This window comes from Apteryx mantelli, chromosome 9, assembly GCF_036417845.1.
Source record: "Apteryx mantelli isolate bAptMan1 chromosome 9, bAptMan1.hap1, whole genome shotgun sequence".
Taxonomy (NCBI): domain Eukaryota; kingdom Metazoa; phylum Chordata; class Aves; order Apterygiformes; family Apterygidae; genus Apteryx; species Apteryx mantelli.
The window spans coordinates 32,080,854-32,100,087 of NC_089986.1; the positions used below are offsets into that span (position 1 = coordinate 32,080,854).

The following is a 19,234-nucleotide window of genomic DNA, read 5'->3' on the forward strand; positions in this document are numbered from 1 at the left end:
GCCATGCTCACACAGGGACAGCAGAGGTTTCTCCATCCAGCTGTAAAGCTGCAGGGGACAAGAGCCACCTCCACTACAGAGCAGGGGAAAATGCTCTGCAACTTAAACCACAACAGCTGTGCACACTTCACTGCAAATGGCTTGAATATTCCTGGGCTTTAGTGCAAATAAAGTGCTTTTCTTTGCTACTTAGATCATCAAGCCTCTAAGGCCCAAATGAAGGAGGAGCTCAAAACACCAAAAAGCTCTGCGTGGAGCTACAGAAGGCACAGATAGCTGACTAACACAGGCCTGGCCACCGAGCTGGAAGGTTATTCTCCAACACCAGGTCAAGCAGAAGCAAAGTCTCAGCCCATGTGGATTTGACACAGCTGAGAAGAGTCAAGGGAGAGACCAATACAGACACACTAAACCAGGACTGGAGAGGTAACTGATAGAGCACACAAACATTTTAGCCAAACATTTTTATTTAAGGAATAACTTTAATTAAGAATAACTTAAAACACAAACGTGGCCTTGTTCAACCTTACCCTACCAAGGGCCTCTACTCTTCAAGGAGGCAGTCTTTGCAAACAGAGTAACAACCCAAAGAGATAGCAATATTTTTGCTTCAGCATTATGGATTCAAATGAGAAGGCCCAAGAAGGGGCTCCAGTTAACTGAGTTCAAAGCCCAACAAACATGTTCCAACAACTCTCTGGCTGCAGGAAATAAGCATGTAGCATTCTTCACAAATATGCCCCTCCCCCCCCCAACCTCCCATAAGGAAAAGGTGCCTTCAGGCTTGATCAGAACATCTGTCTCAGTTCTGTTCCTGGTTATCAATCAGCCTCCAGCCTTCCTAATACAGGAGGGGCAAGGCCCCTCGCCCAGGGCTACTCTCAAAACATATGATTCTCTCAGCTGCTGAGGAATGGGCCAGTTGCACCTGAAGAGTCATGGGCTTCACAAGGTTGGACTTAGGACTCAAGGACTTAGAGCCCCAAGTTAATAAAAAGTTCTCAAGAACTGTCCAACAGCAGAAATCACCCAAAGATACAGGCACTGCAGCCAGAAACAGGCAGCGGACAGTGACAGAGGCAGAGCAGCCAGCCTGCTTTTGGCATATAACAACTGCACCAGTCTAGAAGAACTGAGAGGGAGGAGATGCAGGGAAAAAACAGCTTTTATACTCTCCTCAGTGCTTGCCCAGCAGAAAGTTGCTCTGTGCACTTTGCCAGGGCAGCACAGATGATACGCGCAGTATTCCCAACCAGCAAGAGGTTGGGGAAAGAAGTCAGAACCAGGTCATGATCAGTAGCTCCAAGAGGTAACAGGGTTGCAATGCTAAACTGAGGCAGAAGAGGACACGCAGAGTCCAATCTCCAAAAGACTCCCTGGGCAGTGCACTCCTTCCTAATTTGCCTCGCAGCTGTCAAACTAAAAGCCCAAAGATTTCAAGGGATCAAAGAAGTCCAGAGGGCCAGAGAAAGAGAGGAGGGGAAAGCAAGGTTGCAGTGTAATGGACACAGTGAGAGGAAATCACATCAGCAATTATGTTACATTGCTTCCAAGCCTATGAGGTGGACACTGCAGCACTGGTTTCTAGCTTACGTTTCCTCTATAGGAAGATCTGAATACTTCAAACCCATCCTGTTCCTTTCAGTCCCCAAGTATCCCAACCCCACCTCCCTGTCTCTCTTTGTGTGGCCCTGCCTTCCTCCACTCAGGCAATCTTGGCCAGCCATTTTTCAAGACCCTCGAAGTCAGCATCTCCATCCTCTCCCTTGCTGCCCCGGGCACTGCACTCCACGAATTCCACCTTCATGGGCAGCTGGGAGAAGTCAAAATCCTTGCCCTTCTTCCCCAGCTGAGTGGGGCCTCCAGCAGCTGAGCCATCCAAACTGGTGGGGGCTGCAGACCGGGTTACTCGTAAGGTGTTGCTGCAGAGAGAGAAGGGAAAGAATCAAGAACTGTGAACAAGAGGAACGGCCCAGAGGCACTCACCTACAGCATGGCTGCTGAGATGTTTTAGACCTGGCTCTGTCAATAGGACCCCAGTTACACCAAGGATGGAAGGGTTCCAGGGGCAGGTGCATGGCTCTGTCCTGTGAGGCACAGGCAGGAACAGGCACTTTGGCCACTTCTCCCAGTTATCTGCTGGAAGGCACAATTGAAGACAGGCCCAAGAGAGCAAACCGGACAGGAAGACCCTCAAAGAGACAGTGTTTAAGTGGGTTTTGTTCCACAATAAACAGCAGCAACAGTCAGGCAGCAATGCCCTGGTCTTAATCTCCCCAATATCCCCACAGCAGACACCAGTCACCAGAAGCTACACGTGGTTACAGTGGATCAGATAGATGCTGCAATATGGAGAGAGCATGGGGTTAGCAAACTGAGCCAATAACTGATCTGGGCTTGCTTGCATGGAGGCCTCCTGAGGGAGTTTATTCTCCCCCGGAAGACATATTTGCTGTATCAGACCAAGGTACCATTGATAACATCACCAAGAGAATGTTCTACTCTGCATTTACTAGAGACCCATCCTCATGACAGCACATACACCAGTACAAAAGTGCAGGCTGCAGGGGCCAGGATTAAGTCAGCTGTGTGTATGGGGTGGGAGGGGTAGAAGACACCTCCACAAACATCAGCCCTCCCTCCCCTAGACATCCATGAGAGAAAATGTGCAGCCACCCGCAGTCAGGACAAGCCCAAAGCATTCAAGTGTTCACTGCATCTGCTTTATAAGTGTCCTCCCCAGGCTACTTTCAGCTAATGATTTTGAGCCAGCAGACTTGAAGCATTGAAGCTAAAGCCTAAGACAAATGCCTAAGCCCCTTGGTACTTTTCTTGCGAAGGCTGAGAAAGCATCACCTGGTAGCTGTAATTCCCAAATACAACCTACAGAGAAACTCGCCGTGTGATTTGGTAACCTCAGTTTTTGGGTTAGACTCCAAGAGAGTTGCTGAATCTGGTCTCTTCCCATCTCCACTGGGATCCTCCAGCAGATGAGAGGAAGCAAACAGCACCAAACAAGCTGGCTCAGTATGATTTCTCACTCAGTCCTGGAGGACTGTGGTTCTCTCTCTGGTTCTGCTTCCCTACAAGGGCTGGAAGCAGTGCTGCTGGTAGGATGCAAAAGGCTGAGAACAAAGTCAAGTTCTTCAAGCCAGATGCAGCTTTTTCCTCCACTCCCCGAGTCAGTCCAGACTCCCAAAGTCTCCTACTCTGGAAGAAAACAGCAGCCTAACAAGCAGTAATGCCCCATCCTCCTTGCAGCAGAAGCAGTATCACTTTAAAAAGCCCACCCATCATCTTGGTGCAAGGCAAATTTCCTTATCCATCAATGCAATTAGCTTGCCAAGAGCACAGCCTGACACATACTAAGCAGATTACAGAGGGCTAATTAGGAGAGTAAAATTACTCAGCTTTTATTCAGCTAGTGGATTAACACATTCAGTCATTCCCAGATCTGATCATTCCTCAGCAAAAACAAGATAATCTGATGCAAGCAGGAAAATGGACATGCTGCAGATTGAACTGGCTCTAATTTAGGACTATAAGGGGAAGAAAAAAAAAGCCAAAGGCAAAAAACCCTTGAGTTGCACAGAGAGGGGGAAAGGCAAAGACCCAAGACCATGCCTGCATCAGGAGTGGACACACCTCCCTGCAAGGTACCACTTCCAGGATGGCATAATGTCAGGGATCTGGAGGCTCACCCTGAGCCATGCCTCAAAGGGCAGATGAGGCTGGACACCAGCTGCCATGGGCCTCCAGTGTTAGTGGGTTCACTGCCACTTCCAATGGTCAGCCCACACCATCCTGGGGTTTTTATGCCCTGCCCTCAAAGCTGGACAGCAGTTGTCACAGGGCACATCACCCCCCCAAAACACAGCTCTCTGGGTGGGAAGGGCTCATGCAGGGAAATGTTACTGCTCATTTCCTCAGCAAAGCAAAACTTCCAACTCTAATATCAGTCTGGAGAGAGAAGGAAAGCTTCTTCCCCAAAATGCTCCCTCAGCAGGAACCCTGGAGTAGGAGCAGGGCACAACCACGGTCAAGCCCATGCATGAGTTCAAACAGGCCAAAGAGCACAAGATGAGGCAACAGCACTGGTCTCAACTCACACGTGCACCATTGCTAAGCAAAAAGACAAGTTCTGGCAGTAGAGGCTGAATCCTGTCTATGAGAGCTGCTTGTCTGACTGCAGGTGCCTGGACATAAAGGCTATTCAGCCCATGGTGCTCAAGATCCGCACTAGTTTAAGACGTAACTGGGGAGAGAGAGGCACCAGGACATCAGGGATCAAGCTCAGCTCACTGCACTGAGTGTGCTGAGTGCCTTTGGGGATGGAGATGGAGACTGACTCTCTCCACTGCTCCTGTGAGCAAACCCTGCCCAAGGTTCCCAGGCTGCAAAGTTGCTGCTGTTTCTGCCCTTCAGCTTTGCAGCACCTCAGTGCCTTGCCGTGTGCAGGGAGGAAGGAGGGACCCCCTTGCCCACACTTGCCAGGCATCCTGCTCCTGCAGAACACAAGTTGGAGGCAGTGCAAGGAGAAGGAACGGACCAAAAGAAACAGAGGCGCTGAGATTCAACTGCCTCTGAGGTCCCAAGCCAGGCCAGCACCGGGGGAGTCAAGGGGCTTCACCAGGCACAGATTTAAACAGCATTCTGTCCCAGGCCTTTGACTGACTAGAAGAGGACTGCTAGATCTTTTTCAGTGTGACAGAACAGTTTGGCAATGCCTGCTCTCAGTCACCCACAGCTACTCCTTTTTCACAGACTCAAGCTCAAACAACTGGACACAGGGAAAGAACAAAGCCCCCCCAGAGATGTGAGTTCAGGAATGAGAGCGCAAACATTTCCTTGAGTTCTCCACACAAGCACATCAAAGTACTGCAGATCAGCAAGGGAATGGCAGCAATTTGCCAACCTGCTGAAACAACACTGACTAACAGGGGACAGAATACGTAACTCGTATAAAAATCCTACTTTTATACAAAAATAACTGGCAAACATCCAACATCAGAACCAAGGAAAATTTATTTTCCTGGAGAGATTGATTATGTGGCAACTAACTCCTCCCTTATGAAAGATCAGCTATTCAGTCTGGAAGAGGCAGGAGTGCAAATAACCCTGCTGCCATCTACTGGCCAAAGGGACCACCGACAACATGGCTGTGCCCCATGAAAATGCATCTGTTCGGATACCAAAGATCTGCACTCCTCCTCCTGACTCCAAGAGCTCCTGGTTGTTAACTGCAATCCTGCAAACCAGCCCTGCAAGGAACAGACAGGCAGATCATCCAGCTGTGTGCCTGGGCAGGGGGAGCAAAATCTCTGTCAGATGCTGGTGGTGAAACTCGTGAAATAGTTGTCTGCAGAAGATGCCTCCACACAACATTAGGCCATGGCACAAACTGCACAAGAGCTGTCCAGATTTCTCCCACAGCAGATTTGGCCCCATTACAATTACGGGACTCATATTAGGCAGACTTCGTGCACAAAGATTAAACTGAACTAAAAGATCATGTTCTATTTGCACCCTTCCAGGAGAAACTTGCAAGTGATGATGCTGCAATTCATTCAGGTGGCAGCTTACGATGTGGCAGCAGCCTACAACCTACTTTCTCCACCTCCCACTTGCTTTTAAAACCTAAAATTAGCAATAGATTGTACATCACCTGCCCTCCTAGGTAAATGCCCTTCCTCAGCAGGATAAAATGGTAACACAGGGGCCCCAACCAGGCTCCTGCAATGCTGCGTGGGAGCCTCTGTCAACTGTGCAGGTCAACTAGACAGGCAGAGGGCACTATCTCCCCAATTCTGCACTCCAGACCCTTTCACATCAGGGTGGCCCATACCAAAAGCCTCCTCTGCCAGTACAACTGAGCAGAACTACACAGGTCTTCACACCAGTCACAGAAAGCCTGACATTTGAGAAGGCAACCCCACCTGTACATCAAAGCAGACAGAGCCCTGGGGCACGGGAGACATCCCTTAACCTGGGGATGGCAGCCTTTAGGAAAGAATAGTGATGTTTCTCCAAACTACAGCTCCTAGGAGGCAAGGCATTTTTTGTACCTACTGTTGGGGCTTTTTTTGGCCAGACAGGAATGTTACTAGATCTTAATGCTTTAGCGGGGGTCACTTCTCTCATCCTGGGTACACCTACACATACACAATGGACTGCTCTTTTTCTGCTACGTACTGAGCTTGCTGAGCATTGCAAGAAGAGGCAGAAAGAAGAAAAGAGAAGAGAGAGAGATGTTCAGAGGGTTTAAGAGCCCATCTCCCACTTACAGCTCTTTCTCCAGCTGCTGTTGAATAAGTTTTGCTGATTTTGCCATTGTGACATCTAGAAAGAGAAAAGGAGGAATTAGCTTTTTGGTTTTAAGTGAGAATTCAGAACCTGTTTCCCTCTTAAGACTGGGCAAGGCAAGCTCTGCACAGAACAAGACCCTGGTGATGAGACTGTGCAATCATAACATCACCCTGCTCCCAAACCAGCCCAACAGGTACAGCAAGGCCTGCTTATACTGTGCTGCCATAAAAGTTACCAGGATAAAGTCAGTAGTTTCTGTGCTAGGATAAGTGACACTGGAGCTCTGAGTTTACAGGCATGAATGGGAGCAAGCCAAAAGTCTGATATAATTTAGGGAATGTCTCTCTTTTTGCTCTCTGGGAGCAGGGCAGTAAGTCACTTCAAAGAGAGGACACAGCATAATCTTCCACCCACAGGCCTAGCACTGGCACCTGTTCTGGCATTAGCAGAGTTCAGCACAGTGTTTTTTAACCTATGGCACATGGACCCCTGAAGGCCCCACATTGCTCCTAAAGTGCCTACAGGAAATAACTAAGGGGAAAAAAAAAGTCTTGTTCTGACAGAAAGCATCAAATTGTTACATAGGGAACCGCACCTCCACTGGAAAAGTTGCAGAGATTTGAAAATTTGGCACTTTTCAGTAACTGGATCTTGCTGCTCATTGAAGCAAGAGAAAGCACATAATCATGGCAGATGAACAGCTGTTTGATTTTAAGACTGAGGTTACCAGGTGTACAGAGGTAGTAGCTCACTATGCTCAAACGGATCTTATTTTCTGCTGCCTACAGATTCAAGAAGACAGAGTTCTGCACAGGCTTCTGTTCCCTTCTAGAAAGCTATCTGCCTTACTTAAGCCTACCTAAACTCCTGCAGCTCTTCGAGCGGTGCCTATCTGCATAGTTGTTTGAGATATCTGACCTAATAATTCTTCCAAAAGCTGCTAGAAATGTTTCTGCTGAGTGGTCTCTGAATCTACAATTAATTTCCAGCCTTCATTTTGCCGAAGTCCCATTTCCTAAGGAATCCAGCACCCATGGCATAAACCCCTGTTACTCAATGACTGAATCACTATTTTATCCTGCAGAGCAGCAAATAATACCTTGCTTATTGCAAGCAATCAGCAATGCAGGTGCATTTTTGAGCACGGTGCTATCGACCAGGACCTGGTACAGGAATTCTGCCACGTCCTTCACCTCCCGCTGGAATGCCACACTGTCCACCACAAACACGATTGCTCTGGAGGAAAGGGGAAAGAACACATGCTGGGCTAGAAGCTCTGTAACCATCTGGCCACCGCAGATATTCCAGCCTAGGCTAACACATTCATTTCCACACCTGATCTCATTCAACCCAAGAAAGAGGAGAGTCTCTGGGAGCAAAAGCCAGGCTGGGCCTGGGTGTTGGAAGGTCTAGTCTTAAAGCTCAGTAGGGCATGCAAGCATGCATCTGACTGCATAGACATCATTGCCAAGAGCCAGTGTCAATGTACAGTTGCCTTCACCAGGAAGGCCCTGCAGACTGAACTCTTTCCACCAGGAGGAGACTTAAAATGCTGAGTAAGGCCCTGGGAATGCAACTTCTGCTTCTACCACAGACTCCTTGAGCTAGGCAAACACCATCTGGGGCTGTGGAAGGCTGGATGCAATATTGACCTGCAAGGGAATATGGTGCTGCGTACAGAGGGGGGTTTCTGCCAAAATGCAGCACCGAACCTGTCCTCAGACAGGACTGATAAAGAAGCATGGCCGACGAAGGCTCCCTTTCACCAGAATGCCAGGTTGATGCTTTGCTCCTCGTGGAGCTGGCACAGTCCCAGCACGTGGTAAGAGCAGGATTCAAACCACCTCCTCTTCTCGTCATGAGCAGGGTATCTTCTGCAGATTAGTGCACGCTGGCTGAAATACACCTGACGTACAGTCCCGGCAAGAAATCTGCCGCTCTCTGTCCCAGGGACATACTACAACCCCTGACCCTCCCAGCTGCATGTCCTTTGCCTTCTAACCCACTACAAACTCAGGCAAGTGGGGAAAGTCAAACAGTAACCAACTCCCACCACCGCAAGGCACAGCTAACGATTTTCAAGGCACAGCCATACGGGGTGAATCCAGCCCAGCTCACAGCGCAACACATTCTCAGGGCCATCATCCTGGTTTATCACTATCAACAACATCACCTGCTCCCTCCTCCCTGCCAACCTCCTCCAACTTACCTGGCAGCAGCCTTGAACCTCTCCAAGAACTGAAGCCGTAAACTCTCATGGCCTGGGAGGTCGATCAAGGTCACATTAGCACTCTGGAGACAGAAGAAAGAAGATATTAGCAACACGTGATCTAGCAGTACACATGCTCAAGGCCTGGGAAAAAACAGTCTGGTAGCAGATTCCAGTTAGCTTGGTGCTGGGGCAGAAGTGAGCTGGTGAATCCCCATACAGGACAGAAGCACACAACTCTCGCCAAAGAGCAGTCTCTCTCCCAGCCCAAACAATTCCAACAGGCAAAAGAAATGCTGAGAAGCGACATTCACGGTCAGCACTTGTTAAGCAGGCAGCCAACACCAGCAAACCATCCAGCAGAGCTGAGAGAACAGAGCATGACTTAAGAGAATGCCCAACCCATTTCTCCTTCACAGTATCTGCCCTCCAACTAACCTACAGGCATAGCTGAAAGACAAAGCTCTATCAGAGTTATCTTTCTCAATACACCAGCAGATTTACACTGTCCCTGGCAGCAAGTAGACCACCACAATCACAGATTCCTGTCCTGCAAGTTCCTGATACATAACGCTGATCCCATAACCTCTGAATCAAGATATCCATATTCACACACACAGACAATCCATCCAACTACAATTCTACCTAAAATACGTATAAATCTGGGGGGAGTAACAGGAAGGAAGGCCCTTGCAAAGCACTTTTTGAACTGAAAGCAGTGAACGCCTTTTTCCACAGGCTGCCAGACAAAGCAGTGACATTAAAGAGAATTCTTCACGCACACTCCTAGTCAAGATGGGGCCGTGTCATCTTTCTCAACACCACTCCAGTTGTTCTCAAGATGGGGAGAGAGCACTACACAAGACCCTATCCACTTACTGCTTTGGGATTTTAGTGGAAACCTTGACTGCAATTTAAAAAAAAAAAAAAGTAATCACAAAAGCAGCAGTCCCTTTTACAACATTCTTCCACCTCTCCCCCTCCAAATTATTTCCTATCTGTCTGCTCAACCTTAAAGAAACACTGATAAAAAAAAAAGAGCCATAAACTTCATTTTGCTAAGTTTTTAGCCTATTACTACTGACAGTGAAGATTGCCAGAATGCAACATTCTCTACCTTACAAGTCACTTTATACATTCGCCAGCACTCAACATGCTGCCAGCTTGCCATTTTCCCCTGCTATGTGTTCACCCAGCAACAGGAAAAGAAACATTTCTAAATCTAAAGAGAGATCACAGAATCACAGATAAAATCTTTTTCAAACGCTAAGAGCTTCTAGCAATACTCAAAAGCAGATGAAGGTCTCTTTTTCTGTTAAGTGAAACACTCTTTATTCCTCTGTAATCGGTAATAATACTAGTTCTGAAATTTCGCAACAAAAGCTAGAACTTTACTGTATTTCCATCAAAGTGTAAAAAAGTGTAAAAGATCATCATAAATTGAAAATAACTAGGTCTGTGACATAACCCAGAAACTGAAAGTAACCATGTTTTTTGAGATTATCTGAAGTTCAACCAGAGGATCTTTTTATCTTCTGGGGAGTGACAGAAATTACCGCCAAGCAGATAAATGGAACAGGATGGAACATTCCCTTCATACATCTCCCTCCTGCTCCAAACCAGGTCCCTGTCCTCACAGTACTACATATTTTATTCAGCTTGCAAAAGCAGCTCCTTTTTTCTTTTAATTAAAAAAAACACCCCCACACTTGCCCATCTTTACAAAACTGACTCACAACTGTGGCTTTCAGCTGGACAAGTTTAATACACTGATAAGCAAAGAAAAAAAAAACTTGCAGAGCCAAGGGATCCCTATAATACCTCCCAATTTTTTCTTGCATTTCCAGTGTGCACTGACTATTGCAGAAAAATCCTACCCTACACTTGGACCAAACTAGGGACTAATTTCAAGCTGGGAAGACTGAAATGCACAATCAAGCCAGGCTTAACAAAGGAAGCCAACTTCACCCAGACAAAGGTATCAGCTGGCTGAAACAATTTTGCGTAAGTTTATGAACCATCAAACAAGTGCCTACTCACCTTGTCGCTGCTGACTCTGTAAATAGCAGAACTGTCGGTTATAGAAGTCTGGGTATCTCGGTACTTGCCTGTCAACAGCTGTGAAGGGAAATCAAACATTTTCAAGAAAGGGAGACTGAAGGAACACGGACTTCACATTTCATCCACTCAAAAGTTTAAGTGATCTGTAAACAGTAACAGACTTCAAACATCCGCCTTAAATCTTAACACGTATAAAACAACTTCCTTTTTTTCTAAAGAACTTTGAAATACACCCAGGAATGAAAAAAAAAACCCTGCGTTTATATACTGAATCTTCATGTTTTTAAAAATAAGGAAGAAAGTGGGCCTGCAAATCCTCCCGAGCACCTTCACCTCACTACCGAAGAGGGTCAGACAGCAGAGAGGAAGGCGCACGAGCCGGGCACCTCTCCCTCACGTTGGGTCCTTTCGCAGCCACAGCGAGACGCCGGCCGCCACTCACCCTGGCGAAAAGCAGTGTTTTCCCCGCATCGCACAGGCCCAGCAGCAGCACTGCCTTCCGGCTGCTCTTCCTGCCCTGGATAAACCTCCAGATCACTGCGGGAGAGAGGAAAATCCCCTAAACCCGCCGCTAGCGGCACCCGGGCGCTCCCAGGGGGAGCCCGGGGGACTTAAGCGCACCCCGAGGCCGGCCCGCGCACTGCCGGGTCAGCCGAGGCGGCGCCGCGGCAGGCCGCGCAGCGGCCCCGCGCGGCCCGGGGACCCGACTCACGCAGCGTGAGGGCCACGGCGAGCAGCGCCAGGAGGACGGAGAGGACGGCGGGGTCAGGGGCCCGCAGCTCCCGCCGCAGCGAGTCCAGGTACGGCTCCAGCCCACCCGCCGCCATGGCCGCCCGCACACGTGGCCCCACCGCGCCGCGCCACAGCACTCCGCTTCCGTTCCCGCCGCCTCCTGGGAAGCGCAGGCCGCCCCCCCCGCCGGCGCGCGGCCTGTCGGGGGCTGTAGTCCCGCGCGGAGCACCATGGGAACCGTAGTTCCTCGGCCTGGCCGCCCCGGGTCGTGGCGGGTGGGGAAGACGGGCCCTAGCGGCCATGGCCGCAGACGTGGCCTTCGTGGCCGCCCCCTCAGCCCTGTCGCGTGGGGCGCTGAGGTGAGGCGGTGTGGCAGGGCCCCCAAGGTCAGCAGTCTCGAGGGGCAGCAGGGAGCTGGTGCCTCATGCTGCAGGCCTGGGCACGTGCCGCAGGGAGCATGGCGTGCACACGGGGCATGAAGGACCCCGGGAAGCGCCAGGGCAGAGGTGCCCAGCAGGCCACTTGGCGGGAGGCGGATGGACAGGGCTGCTGTGGGGAGCTTGCAGGAAGCGTTCAAAAGTTAGAACTGATTAGTAATGGGAAACTGCAATTTCGCCCAGTGTCTGTTGGGAAGTCAACAAGGCAGGCCCTTAGCTGGTACCTCTCATCCTGCCCTCTGCATGCAGCAGCAATGACATCCTGGTTCTCTGCTGCCTGCAGGAACATGCGTTTGGAAACTGTTAGAAGAAGAGGAACAACTACTGTTACGAGGGTGGGTGGAGGGCAGGGATTCATCAAAATGGTCCCCAAACCCAGATGCAGGCTCCATGGCTCATCCTAGTCTAGGAGGTGAAGGAGCATGTTGGCCATTACTGCAGGAGTCTGTATTAAATGCACAACAATGCCTTGAAAAGAAAGACAAAGCAACTGCAGAACTCCTGATAGAGCTCTTTAACTACCTGGACATAAAACAACTGAAAAATTGAAGAAGTAGAGCACATGAAAAAAGTAGTGCAGATAGCATAAACAAGGGATACATATTCAGAAAGTGTAAGGTCTAAAGTGAGTTTTGATTAGCAAGGAACATGAAAAAGGGACAAAAAGCTCTATAAATACACAAAACCATTCAGAGGATACTGCATAATCTGTAGTCTTTAAGAGCAGGTTAAACAAGCCATCTGTCCAATATACTTGATCCTGCATAAATGAACCGAATTTCATTGCTTCCCTTCATACTCTACATTTCTGTCTTCTGAGCTAATCTTCAGTCAAGCTAGTGGACTTTTCACAACACATACCGTATGCCATTCAGAAGTCATAACTGCAAGTCCATCAAAATATTCCCTGAAAATCAGAAGTTGTTAGCATTTTACTGCAGTCATTGCCTCTTCCATGCCTGCTTTGACCTCAGGAGTGGGGCCTGATGGCTTGTTTCAGACTCTGTTCCTCTGAAGCACAGAACCTCAGTAGGCCCTTTTTAATCTTGCCTTTTTATTTGCATCATGGATCAGAGTCAGGCTACCCACCTACTTGTTTATTTTCAGGTCAGCAGCACATAAGAGTGAGTGAACTACCAAAATACATGTTTCTAAATAAGTCCTAGATGTGTTCAAAAAAAAAAAAGTCTGAGCTTGGAATCTCCAAGTCAAATATTCTGTGTTTTAAGAGCACTGCCTGGTGGAAATAGTTCTGCTGTCTGCATTATTCAGACCCAGCCAGTTGAGATACAAGATGGAGGGGTTTATGTTCACACCTTCCCTCTCATGACCACTATATTTTTTGTTCTTTTGTTCTTCCTTCTCCACCCTTCAGTTCCCCGCACACATACACTCTTCCTATATGCCAACCACACTAGCCAACCGTCATCTGCCTAGAATAATGGGATAACCTGAGTGAGGCAAAAGCACTGCTAATTAGGGCCTAGGATATATTTAACCATTTTGCTTTGAAAAAATGCTGAAACAAATTTCTCCACTGGGTAGCATTAGCTTTAAATGACAACAGCCAAAGTGGTATCTGGGACTGGACTACAGCAAGGGGGGGAAAGGAATGGGCTCAATTAATGTTTTGAAAAATCTCAGGAATCCCATTTAGACTTTAAGATTTTATTTTTTGCTGTGATGGCAGCAGAGAACTGAAGTTCAAACAGCCACTTTCAGAATGATGTGGAAGGGTAAAGAAAGCAGCAAAGGCAGAAGGCTCTCCATGAGTACGTGTTCGGTGCTGAGGACACAAGGAAGAGTCATGGCTCAAAGTTTCCTCCCCTTTTGACGAGGGTCCCTCACGTCCCACTACTAGTACTCAAGGAAGTTGCACGTCTGGAGGAGATCTGAAAAGGGAAGGAACAGGGAGAAGTTCAGACCCTGCCTGCAGCTCATTTGAACAGGTGACACACAACCACTCCTGTCTCACCAGAACACACACAACCATGGGAACAACTTCAGAGCATGGAAAACATATCCAGTGTACCACAAAAAAACTCTCCCAGTCCCAACTGATTTGACTGACTGGAGTGGAGCAAGGTCTGGAATTACTACCTGTTCTTGTAGTATGTTAACCAAGCGGAAGCCCTGTAGGGGACAGCGTGAGAATACTTGGATGGTGAGCTTGCAGATGTATGTTTAATTTCCAGAGCTCTCACTGAAACAGTTCGCGTGAATCGGTATCTAGCAGACTAGACGGAATCAGGGGACTGTAACACTGGTTCAAATAACTAAAAATCACCATTATTCATTGAGCACAGAGGGGCTTACGTGGAAAGCCAATAAATTAATGGGTGTGAAATATGAACTATCACTTTCTAACTTTAAGGTGTATTAACCACAGATCAGTCTGAACATGCACTGATGGGACAGGGTGGGTTCTTTTACTGTTTCTCAAACTGCGTATTTTCTAAAGATAAGTAAAAAAATCTTTGATTCCTATTGATGCCAGAGCAACAAATTTTGAGTCAGTTTTCAGTTCATTCAGATAACTGGGAAAGTAGACATCTTCATGAGTTATCCTCATTTGCTTTAAAAATTAAATGGACAGCAACAGAAATAACTGTCCACATCTGTGAGGCTACGAACTGCATTTCATTGACTTCTTCCTGAGGATGTTACAATTACCTGATGGATTGCATGTATTGAGACTAGCAACTGAAGCATGGTATTGATATCCCAGGAATTCCCTGTATGTTATTCCTTCACGGAGTTTAACCAGACACTTGGTCAAGTCTTTAAACAGAAGATCCTTGGTCCGAGACTTAAACATCATGAACTTCTCTTTATCAGTTCCTTTTTCTCCAAATAATTTCTGAAATAAAGGCATGAAAAATAAGTGTATGTAAAAAGTAGAAAGAAAGTAAGAATTAGCTTGATACAAGTCTAGTTCTTAGTCTTAGTTCTTCACCATGAAGAACTCATTATCCTGGAAAGCCCTTAGCTCCAAAAATTTAGGATTTAATCTTCTGTCCATGTGGTTAGTTGACTCAGCTCTCAGTGGTAAGTGCAGTTGTGGCCTGACTGCCAAAACAACAAGTTTTTCTGTTTTAACACAGTGCATGCAAAGCCCATCTGCAGTTGCTGCCAGGCAAGAGTTGAAAGCAAAAGGAGCTGACTTCCAAAGTGCCTCCTAGCAGCCCCTGGTGGTGGAGCTCATCTCAGCATTTTCAGTGTAAAGCCAGAGAGCTGATTTAATCTGGTTACATTTACACCAGTAGATGAAATACTGTGTATGTGCAAGGAGGCTGCTGTCCTCCCAGGGCTGCCCAACTCTGTGCCTACCTCATGCCCAAACCCAGGTAGGTTAGAGACCAGGCGTCCCAGAGGAGTTTCCTAAACACACCTATCGGAGCAGACTGCCTCTTTTTAAAGACATGGCTACAGAAGGAGGTGGCAGCTGTGATAATCTCATGTCACCCAATTATAGTGTGGCAATAGCACCCACCGGGATCCAGGTTTTACCTATGGGTATTTGCTAAGGTGCCAAAGGAGAAAGAACAGATCTGAAAGGATGGAAGGAGGAGGCAGCTAAGGGATATGGAGGTGCAGAGTTGTGACCCCGTATCGGTAAGTCAAAATCTTTCACATCACTGACTCAGTAAAACTCAGAGCATCATTGCTGTAAAAATGCAAACATGCAGTGCAAAAACAAGCCCAGAACATTTCTTCCACCGTCAGTACTAACCTCTTGTCTCTCCAGCAGCTCACGGATTTTACTTGCTTTCTCAGGACGTGAGACCACAGCATGGGTAGGAACTTTTGCCAGGTGGCAGGTTCTGTAATCCATGATATTTCCCCGTCGCCCATCAGTGCACAATAACTCAAATTGGTCCATTTTCAAATTTTTGGCCCACTCCTCTTTATTTTTGCCTTCAAAGATAATTGGTTTGGAGATTCAGACATCTTCCATAGCAGAAGCATATCAGCCTCACACCTAATCAAGGTATTTTTCACTGCATGTATATGCACTGACACTTGGATACCTTACATGTACGAAAGAGCTTTAAGTAAAATTCAGAAAAAGTTAATGGGATAAGTCAGACTCTCAGAACAGGCTGCAAGATTTATTTACATCTCCTTCCTTAATATTCAGTGTATTAAAAAGCATATGTCTTCATTTTTCATACTGTTTTGAAAACTTCAGCCACTGCTTTTCTAAAAGTAAACTGAACTTTCAAGTTTCAGACAAGTGGATAGTGCAGGGAGCTAGAGGACTGCACAGAGGTGTCGAGGCAGGAGTCTGTGGTTAATTCCACCTGAATTCTTGTGCAGCAGAAATGAAATGATGGTCAGTGGGGGCCCTGCAGAAATGCATGGGAACAGCCACTTTGGGCAGACAGCATGTGCTTATGCTTGGATTCAGCTACTCCTGGGTGATTGCTAAGATCGACAGAACAAGCAGATAAAGATAGCTCTTATCTTCTGTGTTGGGAACAAAAATAATGGAGCTAGGGGAAGGCAGTTCTGCCAAGTCCACATCCTTCACAAGCAGCTTAGGCAGCGTGGGGGCATTCACACCAGCAAAGCAAAGTGCTCCTCTCTGGAGCCATCTTTATTCGCTGGATTTGCTGTCTACCTAGCCTTGCATTTACTTCCAGATTCCTCCCTGTGACAGGATAACCACATACCATTAGTGTTTTCCTCGACAATTGAATGCTTAATAAAGGCCACATCCCCCTGCTCGACTAGGCACCTGCAAAGTACAAAGAAAGTCAAGTGTTGTAGCTGCTTGAATCCTGATCCTTTCCTTCAGATTTGATTCTTAACCTGTGTCTTATTTTGTAAAATTAATCTCTGAACCCAGACAGGTCTAGGAGCCCTGCCATGAATATTTTAGGCTCTCTGAAGCACAGTCTTTGAACATTGCCCATGCATCTGTTCCAGCATGCCCTATTGACAGGAAAATATAAGCTGCACTCTGAAAAAAACATTCATCCTGTTCACATCATAAGTAGCTGATTTATTTTATTGCCAGTTTGACCAGTTTATTGGCTGTTTGGCCGGTTTCAGAATTCACTTTGCTTTCCCCAGTGCTCATGCCTGGCTGCACATTTTAATAGCTTTGTAAAAAATCTAACTTGCACCAATATGACTGCAAACCCTGAAGCATTGCCATACAGTAGGGATCTCTTTGCTACTAGATGTAAATGAAACAAGATTAATTTTCCTTTTAAATTCATGCCCGGTATGAATTACTTAGACTTGAGTTGTTACCAGAAGGATACCCAGGAGATGGAATTGGGGTTGGCCTCTGGTTGACCTCCCTTCACTTCCCTCTTTAAATTTTACAGGAGGGTTCATTTTAACTAAAGTGAGCAGCATTTTTAACAGGGAGCATCTAGTGGAAACATTTTTTAAGGGTCTCCCTCTGTTAACGCTCCTTCTTCCTCATTAACACATAGCAATACCATCATTGTAGGAGGTCTGGGCAAAATGCTGGTGTCTCCTAGTTAGCCTGGAGGCACCAGGAAGCTAATTATACAGGAATGTTTTGCATCATTTTGCAACTGCGTTGAGGATGAGGTGAGGGGAAGGGGGAAGATAGCTGCATAAAGAAAAAGCATAAAGCTTACATAAGTAATATCACAAGACATATATACCTTCAGTGATATAATGGAGAAAAAGAAAAGGTCAGCAAACTAGCGTTGACATGGGGCTGCACTTCCTATGTGATCTACCCGTAACCTCTCTGATCAGCCCCAGGGTATTCAAGGGTGGCCTGAATATTTTCACCACCTACCGGAAAGCTCCAGTGTATCCATAGTATCTCTCATGGCTGCTGGCAACACACTTCTCTGATGGGATCCCACCTGATCCCTGGCACAGTTTGCAAAGCCGGGAGCCAGGAGGAGACCCAGGAGCACAGCCCTCAGTGAAGTATTCATCTGAAGGGAAGAATATGAAAAATTCACTGCACATTTCTTCTCCTGAAAAGCACCTGCTTTTCTCTGAGCCTCAGCTCAGAGAACTGAAAACAGAAGCATTTTTTAAAAAGCCTGAAAAAGCATTTTCATACACTGAAAATTTGGGGGTTCTTTTAATACTTTCTTGTGCTGAATTCGTATTAGTAGTGCCTGTGAGCTGGAAACAGGCTAAGAAAAGCAGCATGTCTTGTCAGTGGACAGCAAATTACATGCATCGTGTTTTCACTATGAAACCTAAAGCAAGCTTTTGTCACTTGTGTGTGTCTCTCACCGAAGCCTCACTTCTTCATTTTCAATCTCCAAGTTAGAATCATTGAGGTACAATAAACTTTGATGATCAGATGAGAGGGGTGGGAAAATAGTTTTGTTCTCAAAGGATGCCAAAACTTGACTCACCGAAATTGCAGCTCCCAGTCCTGTTGTGAATCAAGCCCATGGGAATGTTCCAGCCAGCAGTTCTCCCAACAGCTGTATGGCATGATTTCTTGCCCTGCAGATTGTTCCATGTAATATCCCTGTCAGATTTCTTCACAACAGCCACAGCAAAGTAAGATGCTTTCAGGGGAAAGACAGAAGAGAGTGAAATGGGAGGTTGGCAGCTGAACCAGGACTGATCCTGAAGATCCCACAGTGCTCCCTTAGGGGAGTACTGGTTCCACTTAGCAGAGGGTATCTATGAACAGTGTAACAAGAATACTTTGTACTTATAAATAATTTGCCATCCATAGGCAACAGAACAGTTTGCAGATGTGATGCAACTACTTCCCCAGTGCTTCTGGGAAATTATTATTCCTGTCATATTCCCCCCACAAAATTCTGGCGCTTGGGTATAACAGTTATACAAGAGGCTTTGGCAAGACATATGTGATGCATGCCTCCTGATTTCTTATCCCCTCTTTAACAAAGGACAAAACCTTCCCTCCTCTCTGTGTTTCTATTTCTATAAAAACATCTTCTGAATGCTATAACCCAGGTCTTCTTTCCCTATTTGCAGGCCTGTCAACATTATGGCATGGATGTGCTCCAGACAGCAGCAGCTAAACATAAATCTCTGCCACTACCACGTGCTTTGCCTTGATATCTGCTTGCAGATCCAGACTTTGCATTTGACTAATAAATTTGTCTTCCAGGTTTTTAACAACTATATTGGATACTGTGGTTCTTACTAGACTACTTGTGTGTTGACTGGCCATTTATTCTCAACCCGTGACTACATATATATATATATTTTTTTTTCCACTTATATCCATCAGGACTATTTTATGTTCCTCTTTTGGCAGTAATTACCTGGTTCTCCTGCTTTGCTGCATTCAGTTTCATCTGAGAGAAGGAAAAAGAAGATTTTTTAGACAAAAAATATAGCAAATACAAAACTGAATCAAGCTCACTAATTTCCAGAGAAACTTCATTCTAGAAGTGACTATTGAAGGTAGTACCTAGTGCATCAACAGAATGAAGCATAGCCTCCATCCATTCCTCTGAGTTACTACAACTACATAGAGACCAGTGCTAAAGGA

At 46.7% G+C, this 19,234-nt stretch overlaps 1 protein-coding gene across 1 annotated transcript in view; it reads right to left on the bottom strand.

Moving 5' to 3' along the window:
* Window positions 1–457: 457 nt before the first annotated feature.
* LOC106492614 (ovotransferrin) overlaps window positions 458–19,234 on the bottom strand; it is a 29,485-nt gene continuing 10,708 nt past the window's right edge. The window contains exons 11-24 of the mRNA XM_067302211.1: window positions 19,005–19,037; window positions 18,114–18,272; window positions 17,534–17,678; window positions 16,422–16,486; window positions 15,479–15,663; window positions 14,419–14,605; window positions 13,610–13,637; window positions 11,289–11,647; window positions 11,019–11,113; window positions 10,556–10,633; window positions 8,516–8,598; window positions 7,406–7,542; window positions 6,285–6,339; window positions 458–1,922 (exon numbers count right to left, since the gene is read on the bottom strand). Of these exons, the coding sequence (XP_067158312.1) occupies window positions 1,706–1,922; window positions 6,285–6,339; window positions 7,406–7,542; window positions 8,516–8,598; window positions 10,556–10,633; window positions 11,019–11,113; window positions 11,289–11,647; window positions 13,610–13,637; window positions 14,419–14,605; window positions 15,479–15,663; window positions 16,422–16,486; window positions 17,534–17,678; window positions 18,114–18,272; window positions 19,005–19,037 (1,826 nt within the window). The 3' untranslated portion in view covers window positions 458–1,705. The remainder of the gene's footprint in view (window positions 1,923–6,284; window positions 6,340–7,405; window positions 7,543–8,515; window positions 8,599–10,555; window positions 10,634–11,018; window positions 11,114–11,288; window positions 11,648–13,609; window positions 13,638–14,418; window positions 14,606–15,478; window positions 15,664–16,421; window positions 16,487–17,533; window positions 17,679–18,113; window positions 18,273–19,004; window positions 19,038–19,234) is intronic.